At 41.2% G+C, this 23,768-nt stretch overlaps 1 protein-coding gene across 1 annotated transcript in view; it reads right to left on the reverse strand.

The window, feature by feature from the left end:
• Window positions 1-1,758: 1,758 nt before the first annotated feature.
• LOC134577811 (sacsin-like) overlaps window positions 1,759-23,768 on the reverse strand; it is a 28,091-nt gene continuing 6,081 nt past the window's right edge. The window contains 3 exon segments of the mRNA XM_063436710.1: window positions 1,759-12,706; window positions 18,251-18,339; window positions 22,205-23,609. Of these exon segments, the coding sequence (XP_063292780.1) occupies window positions 1,857-12,706; window positions 18,251-18,339; window positions 22,205-23,609 (12,344 nt within the window). The 3' untranslated portion in view covers window positions 1,759-1,856.

The following is a 23,768-nucleotide window of genomic DNA, read 5'->3' on the forward strand; positions in this document are numbered from 1 at the left end:
CACACAGACAACCAACCTCCGATATAAGACTCGATCACACAACGACGAACCACGGACACCCAGCCCATACACCGACGCCAAATCTAACATACCTAATACCACGTAAAGGGCCGGGAGCCCATAAGCTAATCTTCTATGCCTGTATTAACCTTCTGTTAAAAAGCGGGCTTGCAAGCCCTTTTAAAGGCAGAATTACATCATTATAAAAATCAAGATATGAGCAAGAAAACATTGTCAATTGGCTAAAGGTGTAAAGTGGTTAGTCAAATACCCTCCTTGTTGGGTGTTACGTCTTATGTCATAACTGACGTCATAAAGTTCTCCTCCAGATTTCAGCGCCATCTTGCTAGCACGAGGAGTTCACTCGATGGGAGGGGGGCTTTGGCAGCTATCCATAAGGAGTAGCTGGTACCTTAGTCTTTCAAGGTTAGCATCTCAAGGCCTCTTTAGCAATTATACATTCTATCAAGACTATCTGCTACAGTGTTTCATTTAATCAGAAGATTCTAGCATTTTCTGCTGACATGCTGTTTCTACGAACAAAGGAATCTTGTAAAGCTTAAACTATGAGGCCTGAGAGCTGAATATGAGAATATAGTATTAAAGGGGCCCAGTAAGGATTATATAGTTTATAAGGGGCCTAATAATGGTTATAGGTTATAAGGGGTCTAATAATTCTACAACACCGACACTACTCCATCCAGTGAGCACCCCTACATAAAGATGACCCGCCGAGGCAAGGCGTACCCACACAGCTGCCCACGATTAGGCACCAACAGACACAGGGATACAACTCTAGGCATTCGCATTTACGCAAATTTTGCGTTACCGTTGAACTTACGATTGTATGAGTTCATGACCTGACTTTATATTTTTGACTTTATGATTTTATGTTGATATGTTATATGTTAAACGAAAAATTGACATTGTTTGGCTAGACAAATGTAACATTGTAAGCAACAGCTCTGTATTATATCTGAAATGCGCACAATTAACGCAAGTACCAACCTAACCAACTTACATGCCACAGTAAACTGATACGCTGTAACATATGTCAAACCGAAAATAAAGAATTAAAAAAAAAAAGGGTTTTGTTTTGTTTTTATGAAACCAATAAGGTAAAATTTAGTCACGGAAACAAATTTTATTGGAATGTATTTTGTATACTGAAAACAGCATTTGAATAACAAAATAAAACAAAAATCAAACGGTTACATTTTTCAAAAACATAATTGAACTACAAACCTATAAAACGTTTGCATTCTAAAATACACACACACATATATATATATATATATATATATATATATATATATAAACTACATACACAGACGTTAAACTTAAAATTAGTTTGAATCAGAATATGAAATTATTTTAATAATTAATCTTCAGAAGTTAACACTAAGGTCTATGGGAATATTAGTAGATAAATAATTTAAAAAAATAAAATCTAACAAAATTGAGTCACTTCTGATTCTTATTCAAATTAATTAAATCTAGGCCATTTATTCATGCATATCACCAAGTCATTAAGTGAAGCAATAAAGAAAATGTAACCAACTATCAAAAAATATATATATATATTTTTTTTTTTAATAATAATTACAACGTCCAAAAATGTTTTTATTATATTAATTACACTTATTAATTGCTTAGTTTTGGTCTTCTGTAATGCAAAGTATTTTGCTTTAGGTTATTAATAATGAGAGATACACACAAACATACACAGCTACCATATATGCATATCTTCATCTGCAGGACATTTTAATGATTGTAAAATAGAAAAACCAAAGAGTTTAACTTTTTTTTAACCTATGTTAAAGTGAATAATGAAGAGAAAGCTGATGTGCTTCTTATCAATACACATATGTCTTTATTTTCTGGAGAACATTTTCAGCCAATTGAATGACTTCATGTTCTTTGTCTGATGGCATACTATTGTTTGGGATGTCAGGTGGATTACAGAAATTAGGATACTGTGTTTTTAATTTGTCCACTCCATATCTTTCCATCTGTAACACAGATTTGTTAATGTCATGCAGACTGCTACAGTATGTAGAGACATTTTTTGCCAAATTTACAATGTCAATGTTTTCATTGTTGTCAGTTTTCCCTTTATGGATGTACTGAGCTGCAAATAAAGCCTTTTTTACAGCTTGGTGTACTTTGAAAAACACCCATTCAGTATGGTGGAAACCAACTTCATGTTCTGCAGCTCTTAGATCGCACTCTGCTTGCCTAAACCACCTACTTGCTTCTGTAGGATTTGGTTTGGTAGCTTTGTTGTGGTAGCCCCAGAAATCATACTGACATTTTGTCCTCTTTGAAAAGGTTTCATGACTTCTTCTGTGATGTGAAGCTTCTCTATCCCATCTTTCCCAGCATTTGTAAAAAGGTTTAGAAGGATTAGAATAATACGTCGATGAAGCTGCGCCATTCGCTTTTGTACCTGATTCTAGCTCTCGGATTCTCTGATGGAGAGACTTGCAAATTTCTGTTGAAAGTTCTTCTTTCCCAATGTTCTTATCTGGATGGTACTTAAGGTAAAGACGTCTGATTGCTTTTTCTCTTTCATTCTTGGGCAAATTCCAGATTTGTTTTAGACATCCATCAAGCTCTTTTTTTATGTGTTCCATAGATGCTTCATGCCACTTATCGCGAATATGTTCTTGCTGACTTGTATTCTCAACCAATACCAATGCTTTACAGTCTTCAGTAATGATTCTTTTAAACTGATACAAATCAAGTGCACTAACTTCAGCAAATTCATCTTTACCAAGGCAGATTCGGTACATCTTTATTTCACCATTAGATAATATGGTATCCAGTTCCTCTACTATTGTTGCATAACGGTAGGAGCCTTCTTCTGAGGGATCCATGTATCCAACATAGTCATTTACTTTAAAACTATTCAAAATACTCATATCTAAAGCATCATGCCACTCAGCAGGAATGGGTTCTCCTGGATTTGGAAACCTGTAAATACTGTAGGCACTCTTATTTTTCATTAAGTTATTAGTCTTAAGCACATAAAGTATACCATCGGGATTTTCACAACTTAACATTTGTATAAGAATTGGCATGGATTGACTATTGAATTCATGTTCCATTAGACTGTTAATTTCTGTAGCAAGCACAGTAATTATGATAACATATGAACTAATGCAGACTGATTCAGTGTGCTTTAGGTAAATTGTACATTGATCTTCACGTTTTTTGTTCACAAAAACAGTTTGAGTCATATGTGTTCCTTCCAAAGGCTTGCCGTCATATATAAGAGATGTCTTTAAATTAGAGCAGCATATTACGTCTAGTTTTCCAGAAACAACTCTACACATTTTGGAAGCCTCTTCTTCACCAAGTTTTCCATTGTTCTGACTCCTTAAAAGACAAACAAGACCTTCGTGAAGGACTGGAGAGGCTAGAAGTTCCTGGAAGCGTTTTTTTAGTGGACATTGATCTCCATATTTACAAATCTTTAGTGATTCTTTGTCAACTGTTTGTTCGGTTATCTGTGTAAGCATTTTAGGACGCATTTGTTCAGGTAAGCATTTGACAAGCTGTTCCTGTTTGCATAGGTCATCACTTAAATAATCAATTGCTAGAAACATAAGTACATTACTTTGTCGAGATAATGCCATAGAAGTACACCTATTGTTGAGAACAAGGCTGCATGAATCATAGAGCTTTCCATTAGTGGCTGGAAGATAAAGTGTTTTAATATCTGGCAGTTCTGTTGGCTTTTCTTTTTCTAGAAGTTTAAAAAGCTGTTCAGTGACAGTCAGAACAGTCCTTTTTAGGTTTGGATGCATTTCTTCTTTATAAAGAGTTTCTTTATAAATCGTTGAAAGCACCTTTGCATAATGAAAGGTGGAAGGTTCCAGGGCCACCCCAATCTTTTGAAAGAATGGACTGTAGCATGCAAGAAGTGGAGGCAACTTGAATAGATAAGGTGAGAAATGGTCTTTATTGTAAAGATTAAAAACTACATTTCCTGGCTCAGTTACATTGTTATCTTCTAATAAAATTAATTGAATGTCTGCAAAGGTGTGAGGGCCAAAAGTGTTTTTGTTCTGAAGGAAATCATAAGATAATTTAAGAACTTGACTCCTAGTGGTCTTTAATGTTTTATTGTCACATGAAGCACTACAAATATTTTTTAGATTGTTCACCACATGACAAATTGGTGGCTCAAGCAGAACACCACACTTAGCTAAAATGCTCAGCTTTTTCTTGTCTATGTAGGTCAGATTTTTGATCAAGTCCATTGAAGTCCAAGTTAATGATTCATATTCCTCATATTTCTTTAGCAGGGACCCTTTAAGTGCGATTGTAGTGTTCTCTGAATGTGAAGGAAAGAGGGATTTTAAGTCTTTGTGTACATCTAAAGGAAAGAGGAACTTAATGTTTCCCAGTTTAGTTATAAAATCATTACTGAGTTTTTTTTCATCCATGGACAGTAAGTAGTTGAACAGTGCTTTAGCCTTTGGCTTAAGGGATTTTGATCTGTCATTATCTTTTGCATGCCTTTCAATATTGGTTGCAAACCTAATAAAGTCATTTTCTGAAAGTGCATTTTTCATACCAAGGTCCAGTAGTAGAGTATTGAAACGATTTCCATATTTTTTAAATGGTTTCATGAAGTCGTCCGGGATAAACATTGATTGTAACTCGAAAATTTTAAAAATGGGTATTTCATGATTGTAAAAGTATGATACCTGCTGAAGTGCTCCATTTTTGTCTCTGATTAACTTCATTGGTTTCAAGGTGGAGATAACAGTATCTTTGTTATTTTGGTATTCAGGCAGATCACTTATTTCCAAAATCAGTTTAAGAATATGTAAGAATTCCTCTTCATGTACAGATGCCAAGTTATGAAGGAGAAATTCTACTAGAAAATCTACTTCTTTGATTATTTGAATGCTTATATGTTTACATAAATTTCTATTAGTCGCATTATTTTTCAAGAAAATGGTTTGTGGGTCCAGCTCGTAAAGTTTTATAAACTCCAACTCGCGATTAGTGTCTAATATGTACATTTTTTTATAAATGTTCAAACACTTTCGCATTCCTTTGTGGTTCTCAAATAAGGGTAAAGATTGAAGTTGGTCTATTAAGGTTTTACTCTTGCTTTTATTTTGTAAACCATGTAAAAAGAAATTCAGAAGTAGGTCAATAGAGATCACCTCAAGTTCATTCCATTGAAGATGACTTTTAGAACATAATTGTTGCAGCACTATACTGGCATCTTTTGTATCCATAAGAGCAGGAGAAATGTATTCAACATATAGGTCTAAAGGCAGTAATGAAGACTTCACACGGGAGAATCCCAGCTCAAAAAGAATTTTGTTCACTTCACCATCAAGAGATTTTAGAGTGTTCTTGACCTTGGCAAGTGGAATTAGAACGTTTTTCTCAGAATGTTTTCCATAGCACACTGGTAGTATAGCCCACTCATTGAACAAGGATAAAATGTCCTTAAATAGTTGCATTCTCTCTTCCTTTCTCTTGCTATGTAGCTCACTTTGAAAGAAGCACCATAGATGTTTTAACCAAGGTTCATTGTTGATTTCACGTACAAACTGACCTGCACAATCCTCTCTGGGAGAAATATTGAATGACTCACCTAGATGTGCTTTTATAAAAAAAGCTGCATTTTGGATAGTTAAAGGTTTCAAGAAGCAATGCTTCACTAGTGTTTCAATGCATGCGCCCTCGCACTTTGTAAATAGGTGTTTGTAAGCTGGGAATAGGTTACCAAATTTTGAATAATATTTAGGATTTTCTCTGTCAAATGATTGAAGCATGTCATCTTCAGTCACCAAAAGAGGAACACCTTGCAGATCTACATTTTCACTTTGTTTACCATTTTGCCAAATGAAACAGTATTTTAAAAGTAACTTGCAATTTTCTTTTTTTTAAAGAAAAGTTTCAGAAACTTTCACGGGTTGGCTCTTCTCTTGTGAATGAAGTGAGACATTTCTTAGAAAGTTGCATAATGTTTTAGGACTTAATTCCAGGACTTCAACACCTGCTGCTTTGAACTCTTCACATATAGAATGCAGAGAGTTGTCATAAGCTAGTTTCATGTTGACTGCATGTAGAACAGGAACCAGAGGGTTGTCTCTTTGGAGAAAATATGGTGCTTCAATTAAGAGACTGTGATCAATTTTTGTCCACCTAATTTCCACAAATACTCTCTCAAGATATTTTTCTTGTTTTGATTGTGTTTTATAAACTGGGACCAATTTAACTTGTTTTTCAAATATAGTACGATAGACTTGGTTAACCATTGTCTTCCAAAGATGGGACAGGCCAGCAATGCTTTTAGGAAAATGGCTTAAAAAGTTATCAAGGGGGTCCCTACAGGAATTCCAACTTTGAAACCTAATTGTTTCTCTACCTGCCGTTATTTCTTTCTTAAGGCTCTTAAGAAGCTTGACATACAATGGTGCTATGACATTTGAAAGTATAAATGAATTCCATTCAGTTTTCAGACTTCTGCCATCTTCTTCGCAGATGTCCCTGCGTGCAGCATCCACTACAAATGTTCCACTGATATGTACAGGAAGTCCAGTCTCTGCAGGAAGTGGCAAAGTGCAGAAGGCCCGTCCTTTAACACGTTGATCAAGACATGTAGCTATAGCTCCATGGGGAGCAATAGTCTTCTGCAAACGCTTAGAAATCGTATGAAACTCAGCCAGTGCTCCATCACCTTCAATACCAACCTGTTTATCAATAAGCCAATATGTTGGTTTCTTGGAATTGCATTTTATTACCATTTTGTAAGATACACTTAATGGTTCAGTGCCAATTTCACATTTGTCATCCTTTGCAAGTTGGGATATTTTATGTTGAAAAGCAGACCTTCTGTTTTCATCTGATGGCTCCATTTCTGTTGTAATGGACAGCAACATTTTATTGTCACCGGTGCAAGAGATTTCAGAGAATGTTATCTTTTTAATGTGGTTTAAAAACAATATCATGCTGTCTGCATCCTCTTCCAATTCCTTGCACATTATTCGGATATCTTCCAAAGAGACAGTTTGGTTGCAAATCTTAGACTTTTGTACTGTGTTTGCCATCCTTAAAGGTAAACGGAAAAGTGTACCCTCTTGAAGGTTAAACAACTCAGGGAGGTAAGTATGATATACATCTTCAAAGGTGTTCTTGAATTCTTGATCTAGCTTGAACATTCCTCCTGGGCTGCTGGTTTCAGATGTTGGTAAAAAAGCTAGATTAGGATCAAAAACACAGAGAAAAAAATCTTCAGTAACAAATGAAGGGCAATCAGTTATATGGTAAACTGTATTAAACCCCAGTCCAAATTTCCCAGTTTTGTCAACACGGTCTCCTTTACCACCTATACCTAGCATTTGAATGCCTTCAATGTCTTTAGAGTCGAATGTCTTGTTGTTGTAGATACACAGAGATGGTCCCTGCAATGGTTCCCAACTTTCCCCAAAAATCCTCATAGTTTTGTGTGTTCTGTTGTCCAACACAAAGTGAATTTCTGTAGCCTCTGAGTCATCAGCATTCTGAATGAGTTCTTTCAAGATATCCTTCTTAGAGGAATATTCACTTATAATGTTTTTGATGCGTGTAGTTATATCTTCTTTGGCACCAAAATGTAAGACCCAATGAGAGAGGTTAGAAACTTTCATTTTTTGCAATGTATGGTGAATTTTTGTTTTAATCCCCAATTTCAGAGCCACAAAGCGTGGAATTAAATCGTGGCAGAAACGCAAGCTTTTGTCAGAAAGCAGCCATGGAGTATCATTGAAATAAATCTTATCTCTGTGACACATTATACATTGTTGGTCAGGTATAAAAATTTGCTGGGCACAAAGGTTAAGTGAATGAATGGAATCCTCCTCATAGATTGCACAATAATGTATTATCTGTATAGCCAATGAGGTTTCCTTTTGCGGGAGGGGGCTATCTTTATATTTCATGGCCATGTTTTCAAAGACAGTGGTATAATGTTTGATTGTGAATTTTTTACGTAGTCCAACACAATCCCACAGATTATGAAACACCTTGTACTCATTTGGCAATTTATACAGATAAGGTGAAGCATCAAAAGGCATTTCAAATGCAAGAGAGTCCAGTTGCACAAATTCTCTATTAACATAAACAAAAGGAATGCCTACAGTTCTTTCTTGAATGCTATTGGCTTGGCTTGGCTCTTTTTGTATTAACTTATTTAAAAAGCTATAGCAGCTCCTGACCATTTGAGACATTTCTTCTGTTTTTAACAAATTGGATATTTTGTGGATTTCTGTCAGTTGTGAAATCACCAGTTCCCAGTTAGGAGGCTGATCAAGGCCTAAAAAAGACAGAGTTGATTGAGAAAATGTAAATAATTCTCCCAGATCATCTTCCCAAAGAACTGGTTTGATCATGCAAACAAGGTCCTTGTATTTGGAATGAAAGATATCTGTGGATTTCATTAAAGCAGTTTTTATTGTCCCATCAAATATGCTTTTAGGTGATAATGCTGGAAGAAAGGCAATGCTCCTGAATTCTCTCTGGGATATGTTATCCTTTGACTGGTGACACAAATCATTTATCAGCTCCAACACGCAGGAAATCTTTTGTAATCCTGCGTTTCTATCCTGTTTCCAAACTTCATTTATTTTTGCTGCCCTTTCCATTAGTTCTTTCATTGGAATTTTATCTTTGACCATGCCAAGAAACTGTAAGCGTGCTAATCTGTCGGTTTTCAAGAAATCTGCACCTTGAGGAAAACACTCATCCTCCTGGTTATACAATGTTGACACTAAACCTTCAGGATGCACCAGCTTTGTAATAAATTGTAGCTTTCCGTAGGGAGATGTTGGGATGCAAGGTTTTGATAACAGCAGCTCATCTAGCTGTTTGTTTTGCATGTCAATGGCATTAAGTATGAGAGCATTTCTGTCTTCTGTATCTAGAGAGTCAAGATTTTCAAATACAATATCTCTGTAAAAACGTTCACAATTGAAATAATTGTTATGAAGCTCAGTGAAGCAGTTGCTGTTAATGAAGCTGGTTTTAACCCATTCTGGAATGGACACTGCAAGATAAGGTTCTGGTAGGAACTGTGAAAACACTTTTGTAGCAAGTTTTTGAAAAGTTTCTGAATTTGAACCATTTGAACTGGTATTCTCTAGCTGCAAAAAACAAGCATGTTTTATTGTACAGCTTTCTTGTCCATTGCTAAAGAGAGCTGGGAGGTAGTCTGCAAATCCAAATGCCATGGCTTGGTAAAAAGCTTTCACTGCCTCTGTGAACTGTGACTTAACTTTTGTAATATCAGGCCAGAATGTATGGTATTGATAGTTTTCTAATGCCCCATTCAGACTTTGTTCTTGTAACTGTAACAGGGCTGTTATCAGTGCAACCAAGACCGCATCGCAACATAAACGTTTGTTCCATTCACCTTTTTCTGTTGTATCCCACAAGCTTTTCCTATTGGACATAACCGAGAATGATCCATTTAAATGAAAAGGGAGCCCCGAGAAAATAGGGAGTGGTAAAAAACAGAAAGCCACCCCTTTAAAGTCCAACAAATCAGGGCTCCATCTACCCGTTTCGTGATTTTTGTTAAGTGGTAGAGCAACTCCAGCAATAGGAAGGGAAAACTTTGTTTTAGGATTCTCAGTGAACATTTGCAATGACCCTTTGATTCCGAGACTAGATTGCACCAAATAATGCTGTTCCTTAGTTGCCTCTAATTGTTGCACTGTAAGTTTGATTATGTTTGACCCAGTGACATCATATTCCTCTGTACTAACTCCAAGTATGTTAGAAGCAGTTATCTGTTTTTGCTGTGGAAATACACTTTCAGGCACCTCCAATCTTTTTATTCTGTCTCTGTGTAAATCCATTCGTGTAGTCTTCTTCTCAGGGTGAAGATCTTTGGGAAGAAAATTCAGTGTCACCCTTTCAACATTTTTTAGAAAAATTAGCAGAATGTCTGCACTGCTTTCAAAACTGTTTAAAAAGATATTAATGTTTTCTTCATTGTAAACATGTTCACATATTTGAGATATCTTAGCTTCTGTTTCTGTCCGAAAAGGCAAGCGAATTAAAGTCCCATCAAAATTAAATGGACTCTTAAGATCACAGCTAAATACTTTTGAAAATGGTTGGAATTGATCGGCAAATATCTTGAGAGTTTCAGGATGTTTCTGCAGGTTTAGTTTTATTCCTGGGTTGCTTCCATTAGGAATGTGTTTCTTCATGTGGTTGATGTTTGGATCAAATATTAAAAGCTTTGATCCACTCATAATTGAAGGTACATCTGTTATGTGATAGACCGTATTGAAACCCAAACCAAATTTCCCAATTTTATTCAACTGTGTTTCTTTAGTGGCTCCTCCAACACGGGTGATGTTGACAAAATCATTTTCGGTGAACTTACTATTGTTGTAGCACCATAGTGCAGGTCCATGACACATGGCCATATCAGCATCTATCAGACTTTGTCGCGATTCTGAGTTTTGCCTCATATCCACTAAAAATTCACATACTGTGGAGTTTGCATCATCTGCATTCTGTATAATCTCTTTAAAGAGTTCAACATGTTCACTGTACTCTCTCAGTATATTCTTAATTCTGAGAGTAATTGGTTCAGAGGGCCCAGCTAGTTCAAAATATTCTGGTTGTAATAGTTTGGTGCTCAAAAGGGGGATGTTTAAAAATCTGACTGTTGCTGGAGACACTTCTTCATGGACAATATAATAATTTGTGCCCTCAGGACAAAGGCCATTAATGCGGAGTTTATCTATATCGCAAAATAAAGTTGTAGATAAAGGTTTCAGGCAAAATCCACATTTGCCAGTTTGCACTGGGATAGGAAGATCATCCGATCCATGAACATCATTTGTTTTTATCCAGTCAAGAATGGAAACTGTCAATCTCAGTTCTTTATCATCACCAGATGGTGGAATTCTAGTCTCTATGCTGTGGTTTAGAACATGAAGTATATTAATCACCTTATCCTCTGGAAGAGAACTGTGCACACCACACTGAATAAAAAGAGATTTGTAAATTAGAAAATCAGATGGGACTTTTTTTACATAGGTGGACAGATCCAAACCGTCAGGATAGGACAACACAATATTTTGGGGGTAAGAAAAACCTTCCCCATTCCAAATCAGCACATGGTGAAGGTCATCATAAAACTGCTCAACATGGTCTTTTATGTATTTGTAAATGTCATGAAGTTTCCTATAAAAGGAGAATTGGTCTATTTGATGGATATTTTGGCTGAAAGACTTGAGATTTTCAAGTACTTTGCCAGGAGGTGGTAGGTCACTTAGGCCTAGAATGCTACTTGCCTGTTTGTTAAAATCATTTGTTAGAGGCATTGAGAATTCTACTACGTTGCTATACATCATATCTCTCAACTGTTTTGGCTCACTGAACACATCTGTGAACTTGTTCACATCAACTGGAACCCATGAGGTGCCGCAGAGGGTCTTTAAATCAGGTTTGTTAAGTTTAGATAAAATATTAGACGTGTTGCAAACTTTAATGAGAGCTTCTGCTTTCTTCTTAGCGGTCGTATGACATTTTAGTTGACTTATTGTTTTGGCAATCTGAAGGACATCATCTGGTTTAATGTTGTCTAATGAATCTTTCAAACCTAAAGTCCTCAGTGACTTTAAGATTGAATCTTCATTATATGTTGGTGGTGGAAAATTCTCTGGTTCAAATAGTTCTTGAAATATTTGCACCTTTGGGTCAAAAAGAAGAGATGCTTGTGTAACTTTACCATTCTGAGGGATAAAATTAAGACTTGCACACATGCGTCTGAGTACATCATTCTGAGTGAAAACTATGTGTCCATTCCTCAAAATCCATAGCATTGCATCCTGAGCCTTGTTCTGATAGTGAGCATAAGAACCACTCTGAATGGCTTGAACAAATACTAAAGCCACATCAGATGCATTTAGTAAACGAATTTTCATCAACTGTAAAAGCCTGTGATCTGCTCCACCTCTGCACCTTATGAAAACATCTGGGAATACAAGGTCTTCAGGTACAGTGGGGGTAGTGGTTTTGTCCACTGCTCTTAAATGACCAGCATTTACTAGTCTAGAGTCAGAGAAATGTATATTGTTGGTACTGCAAAAGATAGGCAGCTGGTACAAAATCTTCAGTTCAGAGGCAGTAAAAGAACGTGCTTGAGAAATATAGTCACAGAACATTTTAGCATCTTCTCTAGACGAATTCAAAAATAGTCGTACAAGATCTTTTAAATTCAGATGGGAAAATATCTCTAAAATGTTATTTGGAGAGGGTACCAGGATATATTTTTGGATATTTTTGTGCCATAACCAAGAGTTCTCTTGCTGTATCACACTGCAGCCTGCCCGCTCTAGCATTGCAGTAAGGCAGTCATTCAAGATGTAGCCATCTTTATTTTGAAAAACTAAAGTAGTATTTTTTTTCAATGGAGCAAGCTTAATGTCGTTGGTGTTTTGTGTAATAAAATTTAGTGGCACAAGTGGTTGATCTTCAAGCGATTCTAAAATGTAGTCATATCTTTGTAGGAAAGCCCAGAATGCAGGAAGCCAGTTCAATGGTGGATTGTTTGGTTCTCCTGGGCACCATGTGACAATGTCTTGACGTTTGAGCCATGTTTTTGGAAGTGCTTCACTCAAACTCTTGCATACAACAACTTCATCAAGACACAGAAGGTTTTTGTAAATTCCTGAAAAAAATATATATATATTTATTACCTATAAAGTGGCTATAGATTATGAATGTTCATTACATATTTAATGGTGTTATTATTTAGCTAGTTACAAAATCTTGGCCTGAGAAGGCATTGTCCCTAATTCAGGATTGCACAATTGCGGACTGTTATTTTGGGTATTTGTGCTGAGTGGATTGTTCATGGGGTTTGGCTGCATGTGAATGTAAAGTGATTGGCCCTGCTTGGGGTCACTTCTCTAGCATCAGCATGGGGATTGCAATGCTAACATACTGGCCTCAGTGCATCCCATACTCTCCAAGCAAGCACCTGCTAGGAGAGTAACAGTGATAGGTAAGCATGCTCTTTAGTAATGTCATACCCCTTCATCACTGCAGTGCATGCGAGGCTTAAGTGCTGGATGAGTACACAGATCAGAGCTCCCTCACGGACACAATATATTTCAGCAGAGTAGGCAACTGTCATTAGGGATGCACCAAAATGAAAATTCTGGGCCGAAACCGAAAATTCAGGATGCCCTTGGCCAAAAACCAAAACTTACTTTTTTCCCCAAAATGATTTTAAAATGATTTTTTCATTATTAGACTTTTTAATTGTCAGTAACTTACAGTGAATTTCATATTTTAGGCTATAATAACTAAACTAGGGGAAAAAAAAAAAAACACAATTGTTTTCATTTTGGCTAATTTGGCCTAAAATAAGCAATGGGCACATTTAGCCCATTTTCGGCCAAAATGGGATAGGCCCATTGTCGGCCAAAAATGTTGGCAGACAAAATTTCGGTGCTTCCCTAACTGACATCCTGGTAAGCAGGTGTCTACTCTGCATCACCACATAGCCGCCCACCTAATGTGTGCCCTAACAGGGCCAGTCGGCAAGCTCATGGACCCCCGTGTCAGGTGGAATACATAGGGCTCAGTCGAACTAGCGACCTTGGCAACCCTTAGTGTTCCGCCTATGTACTGAACCCTGATATAACCAGAAAGGACAAATTAGTGTTTGTTTGTTTTTTATGAAATAATGAATACAGCAAGTATCCCTATAATCCCCTAGTTATTCTACAGGGGCCAGAGAAGTTCACCCCAAAATATATTTAGGAGAGGCCATCAAAACCCGTAGAGGATGGTGGGATAAGGCAGTGTCAAAACTAGACATTCTTTCACCCGAGACAAAAGCTCAGTTGAGTGTTACTGCCTTTCAAGTGCAGGCAGCCAGGTTTTGATACCCTCGGATAAATATTAAAAAAAAATAAAAAAATTGGGGGGGAGGGGGTGGGAGATTTAGTTAATGATTTTATTATGCATCTAACCACTAGTTTTTCTAGGTGCCTCAGTGGCTTCTATGGCCATTATGTTTTGCGTAAGGAGGGCTGCATGCGGTCTTTGTGTGTTGTGTTTATGGTGAGGCTGTGTTTTATGTGTGGGAGGGGACTGTGTATGATGGTGACTATCGCCAGGGGGTGAATGTGATAAGGTGAGTAGGGTTGGGACTGTGGCAGGGTGAGGGGGGTAAATATGACAAGATGAGGGGTGTGAGTGTGACAGAAAATTGGGGTTAGGTGTGACAAGGTGAGGGTGGGTGAATGTGACAGAGTTAGAGGTTTGAGTGTGACAGGATTAGGTAGGAGAGTTAGGGTGTGGGTAAATGTTACAGGGTGAGAGAGGTGAGTGTGACAGGGTGGTGAGTGTCACAAGTGGGGGAGAGTGACAGTATGTAGGGAGTGTTAAGCACAGTCCCCGCACACAGATCTAGAATATAGTAATTATATATAACATTCCCCCCTTTTTGCTTACCTCCTTGGCACAAAAGGGGCAGTGATATTTCTACTGATGGTCCACTAGTCTGCAGGCTTTCTAGTCTGACACAGGGCCGGCGCCACCTGTAAGGCGACCTAGGCAGCCGCCTAGGGCGCAACTTAGCAGGGGGGCGCCGGATCCCTGTGCCCGGTGTGGCTCCTCATGCTGCGCCGCCTGAGCGCTTTTACAAGCCTCAGGCGGCGCAGCACTGCTGCATGGAGGGCGGCCGGGTTTGAGTGACCGGCAGGAGGGAAGCGCAGAGCGCTCCCTCCTGCCGGTCTCTCCATGTAGCGTGGCCGGGCGGCGCGGAACCTCTGTTACCTGTACCCGGCCGCCGGCGGAATGACAGGAATTGCTCACTCAGTGAGCGCTTCCGGTCATTCCGCCGGCGGCCGGGTACAGGAAACAGAGGTTCCTGTCCCGAGTTCCGCGCCGCCCGGCCACGCTACATGGGCAGGAAGGGAGGGTAAGGACCACTATGGGAGGGAGGGGGGGGGGATAAGGACCACTAGGGGAGGGAGGGGGGGATAAGGACCACTAGGGGAGGGAGGGGGGGGGAGGGATAAGGACCACTAGGGAAGGGAGGGGGGGATAAGGACCACTAGGGGAGGGAGGGGGGGGATAAGGACCACTAGGGGAGGGAGGGGGGGATAAGGACCACTAGGGGAGGGAGGGGGGGATAAGGACCACTAGGGGGGATAAGGACCACTAGGGGAGGGAGGGGGGGGATAAGGACCACTAGGGGAGGGATAAGGACCACTAGGGGAGGGATAAGGACCACTAGGGGAGGGATAAGGACCACTAGGGGAGGGATAAGGACCACTAGGGGAGGGATAAGGACCACTAGGGGAGGGGGATAAGGACCACTAGGGAGGGGGGATAAGGACCACTAGGGAGGGGGGATAAGGACCACTAGGGAGGGGGGATAAGGACCACTAGGGAGGGGGGATAAGGACCACTAGGGAGGGGGGATAAGGACCACTAGGGAGGGGGGATAAGGACCACTAGGGGTGGGTAAGGACCAGGGGGGTAAGGACCACTGGGGGGGGTAAGGACCACGAGGGGTGGTAAGGACCACGAGGGGAGGGGAGGGTAAGGACCACTAGGGGAGGGGAGGGTAAGGACCACTAGGGGCGGGAGGGGAGGGGGGATAAGGACCACTAGGGGAGGGAGGGGATAAGGACCACTAGGGGGGGATAAGAACCACTGGGGTGGGTAAGGACCACTGGGGGGGGGGGTAAGGACCACGAGGGGTGGTAAGGACCACTAGGGGAGGGGATGGGGGGGATAAGGACCACTAGGGGAGGGAGGGAGAGGGGGGGATAAGGACCACTAGGGGAGGGAGGGAGGGGGGGGATAAGGACCACTAGGGGAGGGAGGGAGAGGGGGGATAAGGACCACTAGGGGAGGGAGGGAGAGGGGGGATAAGGACCACTAGGGGAGGGAGAGGGGGGGATAAGGACCACTAGGGGAGGGAGAGGGGGGGATAAGGACCACTAGGGGAGGCAGAGGGGGGGGATAAAGACCACTGGGGGTGGGTAAGGACCAGGGGGGTGGGTAAGGACTCAGTGAGCGCTTCCTGTCATTCCGCCGGCGGCCGGGTACAGGAAACAGAGGTTCCTGTCCCGAGTTCCGCGCCACCCGGCCACGCTACATGGGCAGGAAGGGAGGGTAAGGACCACTATGGGAGGGAGGGGGGGAGGGATAAGGACCACTAGGGGAGGGAGGGGGGATAAGGACCACTAGGGGAGGGATAAGGACCACTAGGGAGGGGGGATAAGGACCACTAGGGGTGGGTAAGGACCAGGGGGGTAAAGACACTGTGAAGACTGACGTTGGCCCATATGGCAGAGCATATGGGCGGGGCATTGTGATGTCACATGGTGGGCAGGACATATGGGGGGGGCGGCAAATTTTTTTTTGCCTACGGCGGCAAAAATCCTTGCACCGGCCCTGGTCTGACAATATGTGAGGAAGTCAAAGCAGGATCGGAAACCAAGCATTTGCGCTCTGTCTGCCTCACAGAGCGCTGGGACCGAGGACCACCAAGGAACGATTTCTAAAGCACCATGCAGGGAAATAATTTGATCTCCCTGCCAGCTCAAGGGGGGGGAAGGCCAATCAGAGACGGAGTTTATCGTTATCTGGCGGTGGTCCCCTCTTCATCTGGCACCCAGTGCACTTGCAACCACAGCCGCGATCCACCCTCCCAGTTTCATTGCAGTGTGAGGGATTAATACCCAACTGTGAACCACCACAACATTCATTTTCCATGGTGTAATTGACAACATACAAACAATCCTGTTCCTAATTTGGACTACATATACAATTATTCAATGAATGGTTGTGTTTGATGGGAATTGAAATCCACCCTACACATTGATCATAATCACTGATGTTCCTCAACGGACTTCCTCTTTGGAATACTTTTATGTGAATTCAAAACTTCTAATTCATCTGTTTAAAAGTAAACATGTCACCTCTGGAGGCGTTATACTGGTAAATCAAGTGCAGCAAAATGGTAAGCCTTTTTTACTTCAATTATTTAAAGGGACACTATAGTCACTAAAACAACTTTAGCTTACTGAAGCAGTTTTGGTTTGTCTCACTCTCAATTCTCTGCCATTTAGGAGTTAAATCCCTTTGTTTATGAACCCTAGTCACACCTCCCTGCATGTGACTTGCACAGCCTTCATAAACACTTCCTGTAACGAGTCATCCAAGTTCTGTTTAAGTTAGATCTTCTTATCCCCTGGTATGTTAATTGCATGCTAGACCCTGCAAGAGCCTCCTGTTTGTGATTAAAGAGCCACTATAGTGCCAGGAAAAGAAATTTGTTTTCACTGTATAGTCCTATGGTCCCCCCCACAGTCAGGGCCCCCCTCCCACTGGCCTGAAATGGTTAAAACCCTTTCAGCCACTTATCTTAATGCAGCGCCGGGCTCACTCGGCGCTGGTGATCTCTCCTCCCCCTCCAATGTCAGCTCCCGAGTGGAGCCGAATGCGCATGCACGGCCAGAGCCGCGTGCACATTCAAACCACCCATAAGAAAGCATTACTCAACGCTTTCCTATGGACGTTCTACGTGCTCAATGCAATTTTCGCATTGAGCGTTGCGTAAGCGCCTCAGGAAGACAGCCACTAGAGGCTGGATTAACCCTGCAATTTGTCTGAAACTGCTATGTTTACAGCTGCAAGGTTAAAACCTAGGGGATCTGGAACCTAGACCACTTCATTGAGCTAAAGTGGTCTGGGTGACTATAGTGGTCCTTTAAAGTTCAATTTACAGAGAAAGAGATACATGTGTTTAAGATAAATTACATCTGATTGGAAGTGAAACCAGTTTTCTTTTCATGGAGGCTGTGTCAGAGTCAGGGGAGGTGTGACAAGAGCTGTATGAACAGAAAAAGTGATTTAACGCCTAAATGGCAGTGAATTGAGCAGTAAAACCTGAGAAGCAAGATCTATACACTAAAACTGCTTCATTAAGCTAAAGTTGTGTAGGTGACTATAGTGTTCCTTTAATAATAACTGTTAACCTAATTGTTAAGAAGTTCTTTATCTTAAATATAAATACTTTTTTTATGTCTCCTGACTGAAAGCCCTTTAACCCCTTAAGGACCAAACTTCTGGAATAAAAGGGAATCATGACATGTCACACACGTCATGTGTCCTTAAGGGGTTAAAGTAACAGATCCATCAACAAGATTATCCTTTGGAATAGAATGGAGTTAAAGCTACTTACTTTTTAAACCAATGTTCCTTAGATGAGAAAGAAGATCACTGGGTAGATCCTCTGGTATAAATCTTTTCACAAGTCCAGGCAATAAAGTCCTAGTTAATTAATACAAAAAGTTACCATCATAGAAATATTACTTACTTTTTATTAAACTGATCTGGAATAATTACTACAGCAACACAGCAATACTCTCCACACCAAGCATGTCAAACTCGCGGCCCATGGGCCGCATGCGGCCCACAAGGACCATGTTTGCGGCCCGGCGAGCCGCGAGTGCATGCTCAGTGTTATAACAGAGTAGGCACCTGCTTTCCCCATATTGCAGGTGCCTACTATGCTAACACTTATCCGGCCAGGGAGGAGGGCCAGCGACGTCATATTCCGGCACCAGGCATCACTAAACCGTGCGGGAGCAGTGAGGAGCAGGAAGGACCCCAGGGAGATGCCCCACATCGGCTCCATAAGATAGGGAGCAATAAAGAAAAGTAAGTGTGTGAGTGCAGGGCTGGCCTTAGGACTGTGAGAGCTGTGCGGCCACACAGGGCACCATGGAACAGGGGGCGCCCTGGGGCCCGACACAGCTCACACACCGGCTACCTGTGTGGAGGATTTAATTGTTCTCAACCCGGGATAAAAAAAAAAAACAAAAAAAAAAAATTGCGGCGGGGCTTAGCGTCAGCAGGGGCGGGGCTAAATAACAGTGGGGGCGGGACTAGAAGTGCCAGATAATTGCTGCATGGGAAGCAGGAAGGAGTCCCTGCTTCCACAACAACCAGAATCCAGGAGCTGCAGTGCCTCCACTCCACCTGTGTCTGTCTGTCTGTTTGTGTGTGTGTGTGACTGTCTGCCTGTGTCTGTGACTGTCTGCCTGTGTCTGTGTGTGTGTGACTGTCTGCCTGCCTGTGTGTGACTGTTTTCCTCGGTGTGTGTGACTGCTTGTGTGTGTGAGACTGTCTGCCTCTGTGTGCGTGTGTGTGTGTGTGTGTGTGTGTGTGTCTGTGTGTGAGTGTGTGTGGCTGTCTGCCTGTGTGTGTGCGTGTGTGTGGCTGTCTGCCTTTGTGTGTGTGTGTGTGTGGCTGTCTGCCTGTGTGTGTGTGTGAGTGTGTGTGGCTGTCTGCCTGTGTGTGTGTGAGTGTGTGTGGCTGTCTGCCTGTGTGTGTGTGTGAGTGTGTGTGGCTGTCTGCCTGTGTGTGTGTGTGTGTGGCTGTCTGTGGATGTCTGCATGTAACGTTGTGTGTGTGACACTGTATATGTGGCTGTATGTACGTGACTGTCCATCTGTACCTGTGTGTGTTTGTAATGGTCTGCCTGTAACTGTGTGTGTGTGTGTGTGTGTGTAATGAATATTTATTTTTAAATCAGTATTAATTTAATAAATCCCCTATACAATCACTACACTTCACATGGATGACAGGGGAGAGGGGGGCGCTGCAAAGATGTCTCGCACAGGGCACCTAAAGGCCTAAAGCCGGCCCTGTGTCAGTGTGTGTGCCTGTCTGTGTCAGTATGTGTGTGCGTGTCTGTCAGTGAGTATGTGTGTGTCTGTGTGCATCTGCCAGTGTGTGTCAGTGTGTCTGTATGTGTGTGTCTATCTGTGAGTATGTGTGTGTCTGTATGTATGTGTGTGTGTGTGTCTGTGAGTATGTGTGTGTCTTTCTGTGAGTATGTGTGTGTGTGTCTGTATGTGTGTGTGTGTGTCTGTCAGTGTGTGTGCCCCACATAAACATAAACCTTGTTTATGTGGCTCGTGCCACACTTTGAGTTTGACATGCTTGCTTTACACAATGTAGTGTAAAAATATCACAAAGTAGCTACAGTTTCAAAGTGGCATTCCCAAAATTGAAAGAAATCTATTGAAAACATTGTCTCTCTATAGGAGGGATTATATTGGCTTGGTTTTAAATATCACATAGACATTGTACAAAAAAAAATAAAAATGGGCAATTCTTACCATGTAAAAAAAAGTGAAAGAAACAGAGATTAAAAAGGTATCCGCTAATCAAATTACAATTATTTTCTAGGTGAAGAATTGCTAGAACTAGAAGTCTAAGGAACACTCTAAACACCAAAACATCTTTAGCTTAAAGGGACACTATAGTCACCTGAACAACTTTAGCTTAATGAAGCAGTTTTGGTGTATATAACATGCCCCTGCAGCCTCACTGCTCAATCCTCTGCCATTTAGGAGTTAAATCCCTTTGTTTATGAACCCTAGTCACACCTCCCTGCATGTGACTTGCACAGCCTTCCATAAACACTTCCTGTAAAGAGAGCCCTATTTAAGTTCTGTTTAATTAATATTTTCTTATCTCCTGCTATGTTCATAGCTTGCTAGACCCTGCAAGAGCCTTCTGTATGTGATTAAAGTTCAATTTAGAGATTGAGTTACAATTATTTAAGGTAAATTACATCTGTTTGAAAGTGAAACCATTTTTTTTTTCATGCAGGCTCTGTCAATCATAGCCAGGGGAGGTGTGGCTAGGGCTGCATAAACAGAAACAAAGTGATTTAACTCCTAAATGACAGTGAATTGAGCAGTAAAATTGCAAGGGAATGGTCTATACACTAAAACTGCTTTATTTAGCTAAATTAATTTAGGTGACTATAGTGTTCCTTTAATTGTCTTTGGTTGAGGATCATGTCCCTCCAGTCTCACTGCTCAGTTCTCTACCAAGTAGCAGTTAAATCAATATGTTTATGCATCCCTAGCAACACCTCCCTTGGTTTAGACTCAGAAAAGCCCCTCTACAACCTTACGGGGAAAAGAAAATATGTTTTTAGCTTTATTTATTGCACAGTTTGTTTAATTTAAAATGTCTTATCTCCTGCTCGGTTCAGAGCTCGCAACAGCCTCATGTGTGTTATTAAAGTTCAATTAACATAGCCAGAGATAAAAGCTTCCAAAGAAACATACTGTGCTGTAAGATCTGATTGAAATTTAAACAATTTTCTTTTCATGGCCACTGCTATGGGAGGTGTGGCTAGGACTACATAAACAGACACAAATATGATTCTACTACTAAATGGCAAAACATTGAGTAGTGAGACTGCAGGGGCATGATCTATACACCTACTACTTCATTAAACTAAAGTTGTTTTGGTGCTAAAGAGTATTTCTTTAAAGGGTAAGTGTTAGCATAGTAGGCACCTGCAATATGGGGAAAGCAGGTGCCTACTCTGCTATAACACTGAGCAGGCACCCAGACCACTTCTGCCCATTGGAGTCTGGGTGCCAACTCCCACTACTCTTAACCCTGCAACTGTAATTATTGCATTTTTTTATAAACTGCAATAATTACCTTTCAGGGTTAACTCCACCTCTAGTGGCTGTCTACACTAGAGTGACAGCCACTAGAGGGCACTTCCTGGATCATAGCACAGGAAACCTGTGCTAGAGCGTCGCTGGACGTCTTCACACTGTGTGAGGACCTCCAGTGTCGCTCATTTCCCCATAGGAAAGCATTGAAATGCATTTTCAATGCTTTCCTATGGGGAGCGCTAGTGCGCATGCACGGCATTGCCGCGCATGCGCATTAGGTCTCCCCGGCCGGTGGGCAGGATCAGTCTCGCCCACCGGCCGACGCAATCATGACGAGGAGTGGCGGCGGAGGAAGAAGAAGCGACGTGGGACATCGTCGCTGCCTCTGGTAAGTAACTGAAGGGGTTTTCACCCCTTCAGCAACCGGGGATTGGGGGGTGGGAGGGAGAGGGGACCTGCAGTGCCAGGAAAACGGATTGTTTTCCTGGCACTGGAGTTTCCCTTTAAATCCCGGTTTATACAGCCTTAGCCTCCTCTGGCTGTGACTCACACATGCAAAAATTTCTAATTTTTCATTTCTAACAGTGTCTTTCATTTACAATTATTTCTTGCCTTCTGCTCAGTTAATTGAGTATCCACTTGAAGTCCCTATATCTACCATATTCAATGATGCTGACGTTTTGTTTTGTTCTTTGTGTTACCTTGGAAAGTTTGGGCTATCAATGTATGCCATCCCAGTCGAAACATTGTTCTGAAAGCTTATGAATGTCCCATCAGACAGCGGAAGGAGTTGAAGATTTAACAAATCATTAAACTGCCCATCACTGATAACATAAGTCAGAAGTAGCATTTTCTTTTCATTTGGAAAGGCACTCCAGTTACTGTTGTGCATGACAGTCCGAATAAACAAGGGAGATACAATATTCAGCTTTGCATGACTGTTCTCAGATAATGTAAGCGTTCGGTAAACATGTCCTGGAATTTTAACAAGAGGTTTTTTCAGTAACAAAAGAAGATCCTCTAGACATTTTCGCATGCCGTCATTATCACTGAACATAAATATGGCTTCATTTGTGGCTACCCAACATGATTTGTCAGCAGTTTGTAGAAGTCTCTCATTAATCAATAATTTGGCCAGTTCTTTAGTAAGATTATGCCATTTTCCTTTATGTTGTATCTTAACTGGGTCTGGCCAAATACCGTAAGCCTCCTCAACTGTAATCTTTGAGGTCTTCGCTAAAGAAACCGCGTGCATTATTGCACATTTGTAGACAAGAGGCAGGAGCCTTTCTACCAGAATATGGTTCCATTTAGCAGCATCATCATGCTGTTGGTCAACTTCAATCCACTTTATGCTTCTTCGATCATCAGTTAGATCAAAACAACCATTGATGATCAGTGGGAGTCCTGTTCTATTTTCCTCCTTGTCAGGAAGTGGCAGTACACAGCTTAGACGGCCACCAAACAAGTCAATGCCTCCTTTGGTTAAAGGGAAAGCCAGATCAAGGGCAATATTGTTGTACAACTTCTTACTGAGCTCCTCAAGGTCTGCAAACAGATACCCATGAACCAAACAAGTTGTCATCAGCCATTTAAACTCTTCCTTTTCTATGTCAAATTGCTTTACAGTGGTGATTTTTACATGTGTTCCAGTCCTGAGTTCAGGAGTCTCCGTTTCATCCGAAGTCTCAGAAGATGCATTGACGGTAAGAAGGTTTGTCAACACTCCATCACTCCCAATTCTCTTCAGAGATACACTTGTCACATGGCGCAGGAAAAGAAGGCTGATGCAAGCATCCCTAATGAAAGATTCAAAGAGCTCTTGAACTCTCTCTGAGCTGTAAACATTTTCAGAAATTTCAGAAGGAGCGAGTCTAAAAGGAAACCGAAAAAGTGTCCCCTTGAAACAGCCAGATTTAAGAATTTCACTCCAGGAACCTCGATCGATGGCTTCCAAGACTGTCTGAAAAGGGTGAAATTGGTCAGCTAACTCCTCAATAGACTCCTTATTTTGCCCCAGGTTCCAGGAGCAGCCTCCTCTGTGGAACACAGTTTCACAAGGGTCCAGAATTCCAATATTTTTTCCACTAAATATGGCAGGATAGTCTGTAAATTAGAGAGAAACAAAGTAAAAAAGACAAACTTACCACTGTATGGATTGGTTTTCTAAGCACATATTCATAATAACTGTACATATGTTTACCCTTTTTTACGGATGTGCATGGGAAAAAAAATTTGGTTCGGATATTCGGTTAAAGGAGCACT

The sequence above is a fragment of the Pelobates fuscus genome, chromosome 11 (assembly GCF_036172605.1).
Source record: "Pelobates fuscus isolate aPelFus1 chromosome 11, aPelFus1.pri, whole genome shotgun sequence".
NCBI lineage: Eukaryota > Metazoa > Chordata > Amphibia > Anura > Pelobatidae > Pelobates > Pelobates fuscus.